Source organism: Chiloscyllium plagiosum, chromosome 28, assembly GCF_004010195.1.
Source record: "Chiloscyllium plagiosum isolate BGI_BamShark_2017 chromosome 28, ASM401019v2, whole genome shotgun sequence".
In the NCBI taxonomy this organism is placed as follows: domain Eukaryota; kingdom Metazoa; phylum Chordata; class Chondrichthyes; order Orectolobiformes; family Hemiscylliidae; genus Chiloscyllium; species Chiloscyllium plagiosum.
The window spans coordinates 30,355,602-30,372,721 of NC_057737.1; the positions used below are offsets into that span (position 1 = coordinate 30,355,602).

At 41.0% G+C, this 17,120-nt stretch overlaps 1 protein-coding gene across 3 annotated transcripts in view; it reads left to right on the plus strand.

Annotated features, from left to right (window-relative positions):
* Positions 1 to 338: 338 nt before the first annotated feature.
* Positions 339 to 17,120, plus strand: part of galnt17 (polypeptide N-acetylgalactosaminyltransferase 17) — a 409,761-nt gene continuing 392,979 nt past the window's right edge. Inside the window, exon 1 of one of the 3 annotated variants that reach the window (XM_043718609.1) lies at positions 339 to 1,916. In XM_043718609.1, the coding sequence (XP_043574544.1) occupies positions 1,682 to 1,916 (235 nt within the window). In that variant the 5' untranslated portion in view covers positions 339 to 1,681. The remainder of the gene's footprint in view (positions 1,917 to 17,120) is intronic. The other 2 variants (XM_043718607.1, XM_043718608.1) reach the window with 2 other exon arrangements.

The window sequence follows — 17,120 nt, forward strand, 5'->3', positions numbered from 1 at the left end:
CCTAATCAGGGGCAAGTGAGGACTGCAAATATTGGAGATCAGAGTGGAAAAGTGTGGCACTTAAAAAACACAACAGGTCAGGCAGCAGGACAATGGATGTTTCAGGAATGTTCCAAATTCCTAATGAACGGTTTATGCCCGAATCGTCAACTTTCCTGCTCCTGGGATGCTATCTGACCTGCTATGCTTTCCAACACCACACTTTTCCACCCCACATTTTCTAACCAACCCTATTTGGGTATGTCAGAGCCTACAGCAGGTTGGACTTGAACCAGGGCCTCCTGTCTCAGAGGCAGGTCATTACCATCGTACCGCAAAGGCCCTAATTCTCCCTGGTACCCTGATATCTGTCTCTTAGTCAACACCAGATGATCTAATCATCCTGCCGTGGCTGTCTGGTGGGATCTTGCTGTGCGCTAATTGTCTCTCACCTATCTATCCACACGGTAAAATGCTTCAGTGGCTGTGAAAGCGCGTTGGATTTGGTAAACGGCTGCACGCAAATACCACTCTTTCTACATCCACTCCTGATTTTCATTCCGCAGCCCGTTCGTAATCCGCTCCGGCTATTACTCCGTACCTTCCCACATCGTAACAGACTCCGCTCAGGCTGAGGACGGAGCTCCAAGCCAACTGCAGTCATCCTTTCCCGGTAGAAGGGTCCTTCACGCTGCCTGTGTGTGTGTGAGAGAGAGACAGAGATGGCTCAGCACCAAGGAAAGGGACCCGGACATGCCCTTGCTGCCTCCCTCCCCTCACTCTGAGGTCTGAGAGCGCCGGCACAGAGACAGGGAGCGGTGGGAAAGAGGGGGGAAAAAGCGCATTGACACGCATCTTGGATGTGAGCCCTGGGCCAGCGGAGACTGATGTAGCCCGGAGGACACACGGGCTGTCGCTCTCTGGGGCAGGCTGAACCGGCGGGCCATGTGAAACTGGCGAGGGCACTGTCAGCGGCCCCCGCTACAGCACCGCCGGCTGCTTGGCAATCCCAGCCCGCAGCTCGCAGGTCAGTTTCACTCCCCGGGACTTGTCACTTTCAAACCGGAGGGTTACATTTCAGGAATGTGCAGGACAGGTTCCAGCTCCGGATTCTTGGACCGTAAACTAAAACAGCAAAACCGTCACCTTCCTCGATTTCCCTCTCCATTCCCTCCCTCAGTGTGCTGCCCTGGGCTCCTGGTTTGAATTTTTTTTTCTCCCCTTCTTCTTGAAAGAAACAATCTCACCTTTTACCGGTGGGAGAAGACTAGCCGACACAAATCTTCGCTGAGATCTTTTGTTTTGCCACCTGTGACCAGCAGATACAAGTCCACCGGTTTAGGATTGTTTGCTCCGAGTTAGTTGACAGTGATTTGATTTTTGGTTTCCTTTCCCTCCCTCCTCTCCCCTTCCCTCCCTCCTTCTCCCCCTCCCTCCCTCCCACCCTCCTCTCTCTCTCCCTCCCTCTCTCCTTCCCTCCCTCCCTCTCTGGCTGTCAGACTCCAATATCAGGAAGATGGAAAGGGTCCCGATGTGAGAACGGGGCGCCTGTATCACACAGACCCCGAGACTGCCCGGTTTGGATCCGCTGCTGGGTATCCCCGCCGCTTTACCGCCCGCCAGCGAAGCTGGGACCGGCTTCCAGGGGCGGCCACTTGTATTACCTGCTGTCTCCCCTCACCTCCACCCTCCAAGGTCCCCGATGGCTTCTCTCCGCAGGGTGAAAGGACTGCTGATTCTCAACCTGGTGGCGGTGGTGGGCTTCCTGCTATTCCTGGCCCGCTGCAGGGTCCCTCTCAAGGGCCGGGAGTTGGTACATGCGGCGCAGGGAAGAAGCGAACCTTCCAATCTGACATCCCGGGGCTCGCCTCCCGGCCAACAGGCGGTGCTGAAAAGGCTCTCTCTCCTGGAGGACATCGTCTACCGCCAGCTGAATGGTAAGCCAGAGCTGACAGAACCTCCCACACCCCTCAACACACACACACACACACACAGAGGGTAAAGGATCAAGTTGGCAACCACATCTTTAAAACTCACAGGGGTAGGGCACTTGGGTGTTGGATGAGGTTAGATTCTCTGTCTTCTCTTGAGAAAGGATTGGGGCAATTTCTACATTAAGGAGAGAGAGAAAAACAGGGAGATGGGTGTGTGGGGGTTGGGGGGCACAGGTGCTAGGCTGACGGTTCAGTCCGATCCCCTGTTTGAGAAGATGACAGACCCTTCTGATTAACAGTGATTCCCCTTAACCCGCACTCCCAGGATCTGCTGGTCACCCATTCGCTATTTGGAGGACTTTGTTCAGGAATTGACACGGGAACAGAAGAAGGCCATTCAACCCATCGAATCTGCTGCACATCCCCCCCCCCCCCGCCCCAACCTCTCCCCCGCGCACCCCGGACACTCTCCGCGATTTAAAAGTTCTTTTAAAAAGCTGTAAAATGCTTTCGGGTGTGCCGGAAAGGCGTTAAATAAATATCCGATCCTTATTTCGCTGCAACCACATCCAAGTCGTGCAAATTCTACTTTAAAAAAAAACTGAGGGAAATTTCGTCTCCAATCGTCTTACAGTTCAACAGTATCTTTCTATTTGCACTTTGAGCCCTTGTCTCCAATTGTTTCCCCATTTGCTCTTCCGCTATTCTTTGGGTCACATTAAATAACAGCTTCTTTGCACTGAAAGCAGGAGCCCTCAGTCATTTCTGAGGTTAAGCTTTAACATGAATTTCTTTTCCGGAGATATTAAATCTGCGGTAAGTTAGTGAGATAAGAGGAAATGAACAGCGGAACAAGAGGAATGCTGAGATCGACTTGAGTGTCGCAATAGATATGACAAAGTGAAATGAATTTGTTTCAACGAAAAACATTGCCATTTTAAGTGAATTGATGGAATTAACCAAAGATTTAAAAAATGAATTTGAGCTTGTTTAAAATAAGTGACTTAGAATGCAGAGAAACAACTCTACTGGTTACCTCAGTATAAAGGAATCATTTAGAACAAAACTTTTAACACTTTAACACTGTAAAATGGACAGGACAGATTGGTATGGTTTTAAATTGCAAGCATGTTGATAAGTGATCAAAGCAGCGAAGCTGGGTCCGACAGTATTTTGAGAGAGACCGTCTAGAAGAGTTTTGTAATTCTCTGCTTGAGTCTGCACACATTTCTTCATATGCTGTAACTTCTACATTACAAGTGACAGCTGGAGGCCAAATGGTACCATTTCACTTCTGAGTCAGAGTGGTATTGGTTCCATCCCACTCAAGAAACTCAAGTACATGGCCTACACTGGCATAGACTCATTACTGAGGGAGAGCTGTCCTTCAGAGGAAACCTTGAGCCTATCTTCACCTTTGAGTGGATGCAAGGGATACCCCAGCATTAATCAAATAGCTGCCAGCTGGACTCCCTGCAGCATACCCCTATGTCCTGCCTAATACAAATCATTCAATCAGCACCAAAAACAGATTTATTCCTTAATTATTTTGTTTCTATTTGTGGTATCTTGCAGCGTGAAAACTGATTCCTGTCAGGAAGCAGCTCCCACTATAAAAGTGTTTAATTGGCTTTAAAGCTCTCGGTGGGTCACAACATTTAAAGTCACTGAATAAATGCAATTTATTTCTTTGCTCCCAAGTTACTTGTCATTGGTTAAAGCTGAAATACTGCATCAAGAAAGGTTGCCACTTTCTTCTTGTCATGTACAGCTGGGCAGAAATTAATTGTCCAAGTGAGGAACCAAGATGCCTAGTAAAACTGAATTCAATGGAAATGATGGGGAACTTTGTCAGTGGCTGGAGTTATGCCTCGCACAAAATATAATTGTTTGGAGGCTGCTCATCTCAAATCTAGGACATCACTGTGATAGGATTAGGGCTAACCCTGACCCTAATGCAATCATTGCAATTTAGTGTCCTAGGTCCAGCTATTTTCATCATCTTTGTTAATAACCTTTGCTTCAAGTTAAAAGTCAGAAGTCAGGCAGTTTGCTGCTAAGCCCAACATTCAGCTCCATTTGTAATCTCTCAGTTGCTGACATAGTCAATGTCCACCTATAACAAAATCAGGCTAATATGTGAGTTTCGATGGATAGGTGACAAGAAACATTCATGCACCCAAGTGCCAGGCAATAACCAAACGTTAATCAAACCATCTCCCCTTAACAATCAATAGCATGATGATTGCTGAATCACCCTGTTCTTAAATTGCTGGGCATCACCAATAAATGGAACTTCAGTTTTGCCAGCCATGTCAATATTTATTTGCAGGATATAAGCATGGCTAGCTAGGCTGGTCTCATGTAGACCAGATCAGGTAAGGATAGGAGTTAGTTTCCCTAAAGGACATTAGTGAACCAGATTTTTTTTATAGTTGACACTAAAACAATGTCTTCAAGGCCTTCATTAGACTCTGAATGCCAGATTTTAATTGAATTTAAACTCCTCCATGTTAGGATTTGAACCTGAGGTCCCTAAACATTAACTGAATTTCTGGATTAAGAATCTAATGATAATATCACTAGGCTATCTCCTTCCATGGGTATTCTGCAAAGAGTATCTCACCTGCTGACTCCCTAAAGTATCTCCATTACCTAAAAGGAACAAATATGAGGGAAATCAGGTCACTTTTCTCAGTAGGTGGGACTGCAGCAATATGTAAGAAGCCCAACATCAACCAGGCCAAATTAATCTATTTGATCCTACAACTTCTAACAAAACATATCAATTCCTCCACCACAGTGTAATTTGGCTGCAGTAGGTCTTGCCTGCAGGATGTACTGCCACAGTGTGCTGAAGTTCCTTCAGCAGCATCTCCTAAACTCATGACCTCTCCCATCAGGAGGGGCAAAGGCATCAGCCACAAAGGAACACCATCACCTTCAAGCTACACAATATAACTTGAACCTGTTTTGCAAACTAAATGGTAATAAAAGTAGGGAAATTCTCCTGCAACTTTACAACTGAGATCATATCTGAAGTACTATATGCCGTTTTGGCCTCCTTATTTGAAAAAAAAAGCGACAAATGCATTAGAAGAGGTCCAGGCAAGTTTCACTTGACACATTCTTAGGATAAAGGGCATATCTAATGGAGAAAGATTGAGCATGTTGACTCTATATTCATTGAACTTTAAAACAATGAAAAGTGATCTTAATGAGCACATACTACCCTGAGGGGGAGTTGACATGTTGGATGCTCGGAGGATATTCCTTGTCTTTCAAAAAGTATGAACTAGAGGGGCAGTGTTTAAGATTAAGAGGTTTCTGGTCACAATGAGTTATCTTTTCCCCTGAAGATCATTAGTCTGTGGAATTTTGTATTCTACAGAGAGAAATGGAGTCTCGATCATTGACGGTATTTAAGGTTGAGTTTTTGATGGCGAACTGAGCCCAGGTTTGTGAAGCAAGGATAGAAAAGGTGGAACTCATACCACGAGAAGATCCATCATGATCTATTGAATGGTAGAGCAGGTTGAAAGGACTGAATGACCCAATCCTGTTCCAAGCTTGATGTTGCTATGTTTCTTCTTCATTATGGAGCCAATTTCCTAGAACTCCGTAGATAACGAAGCACTTCTACTAAATGGACTGCAGTGATTCAAAAAGTTCACTCCAACCTTGTGCTGTACAAATGGTTGGTCAATTGATGCTGGCTTTGATACTTATATTTTGAGATGCTTGAACTGGTGTAATTTTCAGATTTTGCAAAATTATTTGGATGTGTGTTGGTAAGAAACTCACAAAAACAGGTTCTATTGTGAGGTTCCCGTTTACACCATATAATTAAAATAAATCCAATTATTATTGTATTTAAATCCAAAACCCGGATACAAACAAAAGATTCCACACTTATTGTTTCGATTCAATTAGCGAATGAACCAGAAAACAGAGTGACACACAATTTTGCAAAGGCATCATTCTTCTGTCAAGTTTCTGTAGAGGATATATCAGATTTGAGCAAAACAATTGCTAGCAAAATGTCCTCTCCAACTATGGAGCCTCAATGACATTGGGTTGATATTGCAAATTTTCACTCCTGTAACACATAATGCTCCAATCTTCAGACATAGGCTGGATTTTGCTGTAAACGTGTCCTAGATAAACAGATCAGGGTAAGAAGTCAATTTCCAAACTAGATTGAATTAACAATTACCCACTGACCTATCAATGTCTTCTATGCTGGCAGTTCCAGGATAAGGACCTGTGATTACCAACTGCACAGGAATGAACAAGTCCAGCCATGAAGGCAATCTTCATAGGAACCATATACTACTTTGCAGTAATCAGTGGACCATATTATGAGATTTAAATATTCAGAAGCACAACCTGGCAGTTTCACAACTTCTCCAACAAGTGTGGTGTATAAGTGAGAATGTGATTATGGTGGAGGTGTGTTGAGGTTTAAGGTTCACAGTAAATGACTGAGAACTTTGGTTGGGAGTTGGTGAGGAGGTGGGGGTCAGGTTGGTTCAGGTTGAGCCCGAGTCAATGGGGAATGTTGTTGAATCTAGCGGAACATATGGGATGGAAGGGTTGGGGTATGTGATCTGGATGGAGAAAGTGAGGTCTGCAGATGCTGGAGATCAGAGCTGAAAATGTGTTGCTGGAAAAGCGCAGCAGGTCAGGCAGCATCCAGGGAACAGGAGAATCGACGTTTCGGTCATAAGCCCTTCTTCAGGAATGAGGAAATTTTGTCCAGCAGGCTAAGATAAAAGGTAGGGAGGAAGGACTTGGGGGTGGGGCGTCGGAAATGTGATAGGTGGAAAGATGTGATCTGGATGGTGGGGTGGAGGGATGTTAGATTGTGGTGTTATTGAGTCTGGCTAGGTGGAGATCGGCAGCCTTGGGTCAGATCAGGGCGTATCATGGCAGGGGTGAGGGATGTTGGGTCCAGCGGGGAGGGTTGGTGAACATGCGGTTGTGGGATATTGTTGGTCCAGTGGGATTGGGTCAACCCTGGTGAGGGTGAAAGAGGGAGGAAAGAGCAGGTCAGCTCAGAGCCTAGTGAGGCATGTTGGTGGGGAGGGAAACAGATCACGTAAAGAGAGGATGTTAGATCTGATGGTTTGTGTTGAATCTGGGGGTAGTTGCAGGCTGAGGCAAAGAGCGGTGGGGAGAGTGCAGAGCTAGTGAGGTGTCAAGCTGAGAGTGGATGACATATCCGACAAGTTCAGATTGGGGTAGAGGGCAATGTCTGGTGACAAGTAAAGTGGGGTTGAGGGGTTCCGAGGTGAATTGGGATCTCAACTCAATAATTACCCAGGAGTTAGTTATGGTAGCCTTTTAAACTTCGTAACTGTTCCTGAGTAACTATTAAGCCTGAGTCAGAATACTCCCATTTGCAGCTTGAGGGAGTTTTTTTAAAGAGTTTCTGATACAAGGAGTTGGTCGTTATAAGTTTCAATTTCCAAGTCAAATCCTGCAGAGTCTGCTGTTGCCTTTGTGTAACTCTAGTCCATGCTGCTCCAAAAACTCTGATCATTGGCATTTCTGGGCCAATGATGAGACTAACTGCACTGAGCATTATTTAATTTTGATGGGAATGGCAAATTTTGATGGTAATACCACACAGTTGAACATGGAAAGCAGGAGGTGACTGAGTTGCTCCTGCATCTCTGGAAGTTGCGCTGTATCAGTATCTCACAAAGAGACTAAGCACTGAAAACCATGGAAGGGTGCAAACTTCTGAATCAGCTCAAGTGAACACAAGGTCCACAACTTTGTTAAAACTGGGAGAGAGAAAGGGGACAGCAGCTTTGTCAAGAGCATGAAAGAGCTCAGGGACAGCATGAACATACCTTTGCAAACAGAGGCAATGACAGGCAGAGCCTCCAGAACCTGATTCAGCAGCAGAAAAACATAGCAAATGTGAATTCACAAGAAAATCATGCATTGATTAGTATTTGAACAGCTGCTGTTCGGAACTGTTGCCTCTTTAGAAACAACGGAAATCAGTGCAGGGGAAGTAAGAATTTGTAGGCACAAAAGAGAAAGCTGAATTGAGACTGTGTAAGGTTAAAGAATTTATAATCTACAGTTTTCATTAATAGTATAACAGTACTGATTTTAGGGATGGGAAATCAATGTTAGCCTAACTAGCGAAGCCCACATCCCATGAGTGAATAAAAATTCAAGTAACATTAATTAAAGTAAATGAAGTATCAGCTTAAAGTAAGACAGGGCAGGTTGGCTATGTAGAATGACCATGTTGTGGCATCTGGGGAGTCAAGGACACTTCTCATGATCCAGAGAATTCCACAGACAGGAAACATTACCTGCTACACAATCCTTAACTCTGAGTTTCAGAACTCAGGTGGTGCCTTCCATGAGGAAGAGAACAATGTGAATAGCACACTCTCACTCAGAGGTAGTCACACCTCGAGTTAGGGACCAGCAGGCAGATAGAGATTGGGTGTTTGCGAGTCAACAAAACAAGCTGATGGCCAATATAGCTCCAGGTCTAGATGGACTTCATCATATTTTAAGGTCATTAATGAGCTTGATGTGTTGGAATTAATTGTCCAAATTTCACTAGATTCAGAAAAGGTTGGATCAGACTGGAAAGCGACAAATATAATCCCCCTATTCAAGAAAAAATGAAACAGGAAATTAGAGGCCAGCTAGCTTGATCTCTGTCATGATTAAGGTCTTAGGATTGATTATTAAGAAACAGTTATAGTTGGACACACAGAAAATATCCTTGATTCTATCCAATCCTAAGACCTTTTCTAACTGCAGAGACTTGATAAACTCCCACAACCTCATGAACACCACTCTGGTTGATCACATGTAGATAAACAAACCCAATCCAATGGATTCTCTTCCTTGGGCTTTTCTCTGCAGATTGACACTTGGCTTTGATCAATACCTCCCTGTACCAGGAATTCAAAGTAGTAGTTCAGTCTGTCTGCTTTTCATTGTTGCATTGTTGGGGCTTCAATCTGGACCATGCTGCTGCCTTTCAGAAACATATGCTTGTTTTGTTGATTTGAAGTGCCTCGTTTTCTTTGCAGAAGCAATGTTTTCTGAGTACTGTTGCTCTTTTTCAATAAATCATTTGTTCATGTATTGTAATACATATTTAAAACTTAATGTTGTACTGTTAACAAACAATGTCAAGTTTTTCAATTCGATTAAGTTTGCAACTATTAAGTATGATGAAAACGTTAACCACAACAAATGAAGTAATATAAATAGGAGATAAAAGAAACAAACATAGAAAAATCTGAAAGGGTCATCCAGAATTTTGAAAAAAATGTGGTTTAATTGAGGGATTAATTCACCAAATTGTCAAGCGCATTTCTGGAAAGGGTTTTTGGTGCCATTTAAAAGTGCCACATCTTTTTCACAGACTGAATGTAAGATGCTTGAGGTTGTGTGCAGCAGTGGTATCTGTTATAATTTTTTTTATGATGCATGCATTTGTTTTCTTTTATGATTTGTGTTGCAGTAATAAGCCAATGAAATTGCAGGAAGCATACTAACTATCTGAGACAAGTCGCAAGATTGATTAATCCTGTTAAGCCCAGAGTGTTAAATAAATGGAAATGCATTGAATGGAATAGACCGTGTGGCAATAGTATCTAGCAGTTGATTATGAGTGGTTTATTTTAAAAAAGAATCATGAAGGCACTTTTCACTATGCAGTGTAAGCAGAGTTATAGCCCCATGTGGTTAATATTGAATACCCAGTTGTTCAAGTTATGTAGCTTCATTCAATTATCATGGAACATTACAATTGCGTTATACTGGCCAGTTTTCCCTCCACCCAATCCCACAGACTTTTAATTTAACAGTAAAATGTTATCTTTGCCTAAATGTTTTTTATTCAACAATACTGTGTTGATAAATTAATAATCTTTAACATTTGGTCGCATTATGGGCTTTTACTTCTGATTTGCACACCATAAGTTTTGACTTTCAACAAGGGATGATCTAGAGATTACATGTTTTTATTCCCATGACAGGGGAGGGGACCAAGTTAAACCAAAGACATTACTGTATCACAATGAGTGGCGTGGGAGCAGGATTAAATCTGAGAGCAGGATGCCTGCTTATCCTCTTGCTGCACCTGACATGCCTGCTGAATGGAGCAATAAATAGATTTGATGGATTTTGAAAAGAAGTGAAATATTCAATAACATCGTGTTTGCTTGTACATTCATATTGAGGAAGTATAAAATTCCGAGTTTACCCCTAGCCCTTGAATATGGTCTTGATCATGTTTTAAATCCCAATGATCAATGTGTTAATGAACATTTGAACTATAAAATCCTGGAGAGGTCATACATTTTCAATATCATATATGAATTTTTGTATTATTAGGTTCTTTTTAGAAACAATTAGAAACTATTTGAAACAATAATTGGATTTTTTTCCCTGTAATTCATTATTAGACAGATTTATTACTTAATACTCCATATAATGAGATTTTACTTAGTGTTTCATAATGGCTAAGGGGCTAAAAAGTCAAGCCAAAACACGCTCAAAATGGCATCATTGAATTGAGTTCTCCCCTTTCATAATACAGCACTGCTTAGTGCTTCACTAAGAGAAACTGAGAGCTGGGATTAGATGTTCAATGAATAAGCTTTGAATGCAAAACCAATTGATTCAAATAAAAAGAACTGTAAGAACTTTATGAAGTAACTGAAGTAATATTTGTAGTTTTATTTAAAATAAAAACATATTGAATATGATGAGTTCAGTGTTGGGATAAATGGAGTTCAAATTGCCTAAATTTATATAAGGTAGATAATTCACTGTGCCAGATTACTGCACAGGAAGAGGAGATGAAAATCTATTACGCAGAACATTTAAAAATCTTTGTTAAGAGAACCATTAATGGAGACAGTGAGAGCGAAGAGCAATGTAAATTAACATTTTTAAAATTACATTATCACCCTTGTAAAACAATTCAGTTTATGAAGCAATGAATTAAAGTAGCGTTTCAGAAGTAATTCAAGTGATTTTTGTAATTACCTAATTTTCATCACAGGAAATCAGCACCCATTCCTTTAGCAAGATCATAACAAATGTACATTGAAAAGGTTGCTAAAATGATGGATGGGATGTATCATTTCAGGAAATGGGCTGTAAAGTTTAGAGCTGTGAGTATGATTATGTTGCCTGTTCAGACATTCAATCAGACATCATCCAGCCCAGTACCAAAAGGAAAAACAGTCTGCCATACTTGTCTTGCCCTTCCTTTGGTGAATGAAACATCCAAGCTATTTGGAGCCTTAAGGAATAAGTCATTGTTCTTTACTTTAAGTTACTGAAAGTAATAACTTTGAATGGCTTTTCAATACATCAACTGAAACTTCATTCATTTAAAATCCATTAATTGTTCGAAAATACAGTGTAATTTTTCTGCACTCCTTCAACTTTCAACAATAAGACTAAATATAAATCTGTATCTAGAAACAGACATATAAGCATGTTTCTTGAAAATACCAGATGTTTTTCTAATCAAATATTTTGGCTGGACACCTTGGAGGAAATGTGACAGCTGAAGATGCTGAGACAGTGAAGCAATTCTTGTAGATGTGCAGTTCAGTATTGGAAATGTCAAAGCACCACTCATGATACTGTTCAGGGAAAGCTTAGTATATCCTTATATTGTATTAAAAAGATGACTGTATTTCCATTCCATAATCCATGGATTCAAATATTTAACCAAATTTAGATAACCCACTCCTATTAGGCAATAGTTATACATTTTGGACAAGGCCACGGAGGAAATCTTATATTATTAAGTGTCCTCAATCCATTCCACTCCACAAAACATTTAAGTTAAATCCTCATAGTGTTTAATGTGGAATTGGTTTAAAAAATGACCAAAGATGGCACAAAGCTCCCTTGTATTGAATAAGAGTGAAATTTGAAAATTTTATTAAGAAAAACACCCAGGATGAAAGTCACATAGAAATGTGTTTGACACATTCTTTGAGTATCAAAGGCATTACTGAGGCAACATTTCTCCAGAATATATCTCCTCACAACTCTCCATTTTAAAATCTGTTCACAGGATTCTATACAGACTATTGCTGTCTCTTGCGAAACAAATGAGCTCATCTGAGCTCCTGATCTTCACCAGTAATTCCTCATGCATGCAAATATACTTCCCTAAATTGACTTTGCCAGTTAGCGAAAGATCACACCTGAAATATTAACCTCACTTCATGTTTAGAAATTAATTGGATCACTTGTTTGCTCATTATGTTGGTGGCACCCTCAAAGGAACCCTTGTAGTACTGACTCCAGCCCAGTATAATTGAAACAACAATGATACCACTACATGTGTATTCAAGTAGGCCTTTGATACTTTCCCAACAGTCTTCACTTGGTGGGAAGGATAATATTTCTTCCCTACTCAGATCACTGCATAAAACATGCGTTTGGGGCCCATTGATATATTCTGGCCCCAATTTTAACTAAAGCATCCAGTCTATCCTTAAGTGAGCAAGCTTGTCATCCGTCCAGAAATACAAAATAGTGGAAACAACTTGACACATTGATGGAGAGAAAAGCCCAAGTTCTCATCTCCCTGTTTCTGTTAGAGTAGGCTTCAACTTGTCTGCAGTACAAAATTAAAGTAGGAATGATGCTGGACATCTGAAATAGAAACAGGAAATGTAGGAACTAGTCAGTTGACCAGACAGCATCTGTAATGGGAGAAACAGTTAATATTTCAAGTTGACAGTTTTCCAGGACACAAATGACAAATTGATCCATTGTTTATTTCCTGGCAGCTTCTGTTTAATATTTAAAATTATCCCTTGTGTAATACTTATCAATTATTATAGTAACTTTTGAATCAAGTAAATTGAAGACTTTTGCAAAAGGTCTACAGTTACACGCATCTTATGTTAGCTTGACTATTCCAGCTACAGTTGATTGTAGAGAACATTGCTAAGTTGAAGAACAGCACCATTTTCTCAGTGAATCCCTGAATGTCAGAGATGTACATGCAATACATTCCATTTAATGAGTTTTACTTCAAGAGCTGATTGTTTAGATTTGATTTTTAAAATTCAAAACAACTACTGTATATACCACATGTAAAAGTTTAATTTTTAGACTATATTTTAAGGTTAGATTTATGGGATCGACTATACATGGATATTACTTTGAGGGGCTGCAATGCATTTTACTGTCCAAAATACTGTATCATTAGCATTTGGTTCACAGTTCGATTTCCTGGCATGTCAAGATTAATAGGTATTTCATCCATGTTTCCAATACATGGTAACTTGTCGTCATCGTATGCCGGGTTCTGATTATAAACTAGTGAAACTAATATCCTATTCAGCAGGCAACTTGTGTGAAATCTTAGTTCTTTGCCGAAGTACTAAGTTATGCCTTCTCATGCACCTTGTGCACCACCCAGCACTTGCCTTAAAATCCGAAATTCCATCCTTCTTTGATTCGTTTTGTGCATGGATTCGGATGGCTTCATGACTAATACACTTTCCACTTTGATGATTTTCAAATACCCACTCAGCATCTTTTTTCTTCACTCGTGGCCACTTGTTAGGTTTGCCTCAGTTGGCAGACTGTCATTTTGGGATTGTCTGAAGTTGTTCGATATCTTTCTCCAGTCTCCCACAAGTTTCTCAGAAACACAGAGTTCTCTTGCTGCTACACAATTATTTGTCTTCTCTGCAACTTCAATAGCTTTCAGTTTAAATACTGCTGTATATTGTTTGCTTTTTCTGGAGGGCATCTTTACACAGAATAATGAAGAAATTTCAAAACTTCGGCTAGGTGTGTGACTGTATTTCATGAGTGCTACAGAGGAACTAAGTTCAGCTAAACTGCACACAATGGGAGGTTGACACCTGAGTCTGACCTGATGCGTCTTAAACTTTTGTGCCAAATTGATGTGAATAGTACATCAAAACACATAATAGCACAAAAAAATCATTTCCTCATTGTAACATTTATGTATAGGATAATACCTTGACTCACAAATGTTGATCTGTTATCTGTGAAGAACTAGGGTCGACTTTTACGTGTGGGACATGGAAAATGAGGCAGCACAGTGGCTCAGTGGTTAGCACTGGTGCCTCACAGCACCAGGGACCCAGGTACCCAGGTTTGATTCCAGCCTTGGGTAACTGTCTGTGCAGAGTTTGCACATTCTCCCCGTGTCTGCGTGGGTTTCCTCCGGGTGCTCCGGTTTCCTCCCAAAGTCCAAAGATGTGCCGGTCAGGTCTATTGGCCGTGCTAAATTGCCCATTGTGTTAGGTGCATTAGTCAGAGTGAAATGGGTCTGGGTGGGTTACTCTTCGGAGGGTCGGTGTGGACTGGTTGGGCCGAAGGGCCTGTTTCCGCACTGTAGGGAATTCTACCTAATCAAAATTCCAAATCTTTTGGCCAAAACCACGGGGGGTTAACTTTTACTCAAGTATATTCGATAGTTCAGAAGCTAATCCCTACTAACTTTAGAATGAAGAAAGTGGAATATAGAGCTTTTAAATCTAATTAAGATTATTTAGAGCAACCAATTATTTACTGAAGGATTTTCACTTAATTGAAGCATCACTAGAGCGCAACAAAGTGTTTAATCCCTCTGATTAGGAGTTGTGAGGAAAGCACATTAATCAGATCACATAGTGAAACTTCTTTATTTTATACTTTGATATAATGAGCTTACTTGAAGTGCAAAAATGAGTTTTTTGGAATTATTATGGGTTGTTTGAGTATTCGTGCTTATACACAGCAACTGAAGTTCCATCCATTTCTAAATTTGCAGGTCAAAGGGTGTGTCGATAGGATAAATGTCTTCACTTTTAGCTACTTATAAAGATCCAATTCTGGGTTGTCTTGACTTTACCTCTCAATTGGCAAAAATTAGCACAAAGCTCCCCATGAAACGACCCTTCCTTGTCAATAATTCCACTGGATGGTTAAAGAATGGTACATTTGATGCCATTGGTACAACAGAGAGTTTCTTCTGAGATTAGAGTGTTGTTGGGACAGGGTGAAGGTCTGTTTAATCCAGCATCTTTGCTGCTGAAAGAGTCATGGAGCTTTTACAGCATGGAGAAAAGTCCTTCAGTCTATCATGTCCATTCTGGTCATCAAGCATCTATAATTTGTAATCCCATCATCCAGTGCTTGGCCCGTGGCTTTCAATGCCATGACATTTCAAGTGTTCATCTAAGTATTTCTTAAGTTTTGATGGTCCCTGCCTCAACACCCATTTTAGGCGGTGGTTCCAGATATCCCTACCCTCTGGGTGAATATGTTTTTCTCAAATCCCCACCAAACCTCCTGCTTCTCCCCTGAAAACTGTGCTCCCTGGTTATTGACCCCTCCACTAAGGGGGGTTGTTTCTTTCTATCTATGCCCCTTAGAATTTGTACACCTGAATCAGGTGCAATTTCCTCTACCTCTAAGGAAGATGATTCAAGCCTATCTAGCCTCTTTCCATGGCTGAATCGTTGTAGAACAACAGGTTTATTTGAAGTCACAAGGAACAGCATTCTAAAAGCTTGTGATTTCAAATGAACTAGTTGGACTATAACCTGATGTCATCTGCCTTCTGACTTTGTCCAGCCCAGTCCAACACTGGCACCTCCACATCATGAATCATTGTAACCCAGGCAATGTCCTGTTCCTACACAACTCATGATCAAAATGCTGTAGATTCAACCTGAAATTCCACCCCCACCCCCTAAAATATGAACATCAGTACATGCTGTTAGAAGAGTAATTTTTAAACAAACTCTTTGAACATGCCATGACAGACCTGCAAGGCAGGTGGGACTTGAGGTTGACCTTCTGGCCCAGAGGTGGGGACACTTTCACTGCATCACTAGGCCCATTAGGCTGTTAGAACATAATGGGACTGTGCAGAGAGATAATTCATCAGTATCAATTAAAAGCTCACTGAAGTATGAACTAGGCTCAGTGGTACTGCTGCTGATTGTGAAGGCTGGTGCATCCAACCCTGCTCAGTGCAGCCATAGTTATTGGTGAACTGCACTGTAATAAACTGAGGATATTAGGGCAACACCATGATCATCATCATGTGTGAGATAATGGATCTTTTAAATGTAAGGTCAAATACCCTGCATGATGTATCAAAATCAACATCACTTGACTGTGATATCCTGGTCTGCTGTCTTTCCACTTTCTCTCTTTGTTCTGATTGCACTTGGCTGTTATCTCTGCCTTATAATTCAGTTTGATTTACTGCAGCTACCTCCCTCAGCCACATGGATTCTGATTTTAATCCATCCGAAACCTACTCACTTGCACAGAATTAAAATTTGGTCCTGCTTCTACACCTGAAACAGTCTAAGTGACACAGCAAGATGAGTGTTTGTGCTTGGAATATCACTTCTGATGCACTGCAGTCTATTTGATTATTCCAATCTATGAATATTTTGTTACAGCCTCGATTTGTCTGTGGTACGCTGATAGAATTAAGATGCTATTTAAACCTTTGACCTTGAGCAAGGAAACTGAAATGATCCCAAAATGCTAATAACTCAAATAGTAATTAACTATTCAATGCCTGCTTCCATCTTCAGTCCTGGATGAATGCTGCTGCTTAGCAGTGATTGAATACATTATTGAATTTTATTTTACTATTTGGGTTCTAGTGCTTCAGTATCCTACTTTACAGTCATTGTCTTTTCTGTGAAAATCAAAGTGGAAAGCTTTGCCTGTAATGGCACAATAATTAGTTATGCTGTGAGCATAGTAATCCTTTCAATACACCTTAAAGAGACATACTGTGATGATGTCTTAGATATGTCTTAGACTCCATTTTACCTTGGAATACTTGAAGCATCGCATGTCATTGGAACATGCTGCTCAAGTAGAATTTAATATTTGTGTGGAATAGTTAGCTGTAATTTTTTTTGGATTCTTCAATACCACAATGTCTACATTTGCTTTTTTATGTTACATGGGATAACATAAGCATTGCTGAATCAGGGAAAATACACCATGAAGGCAAACCCCCATGATGGTTAATATTGATGACCCTCTATTAAGAAAACTCCATTATCTTCGTAGAAGGTATTAGCAAATATAATTGAAAACCAAGTGGAGAACATATTTTGAAATCTGAAGAATTGACCAATCAGCAGCATCAACTTCTATGAATATAGACAGCCATACAGA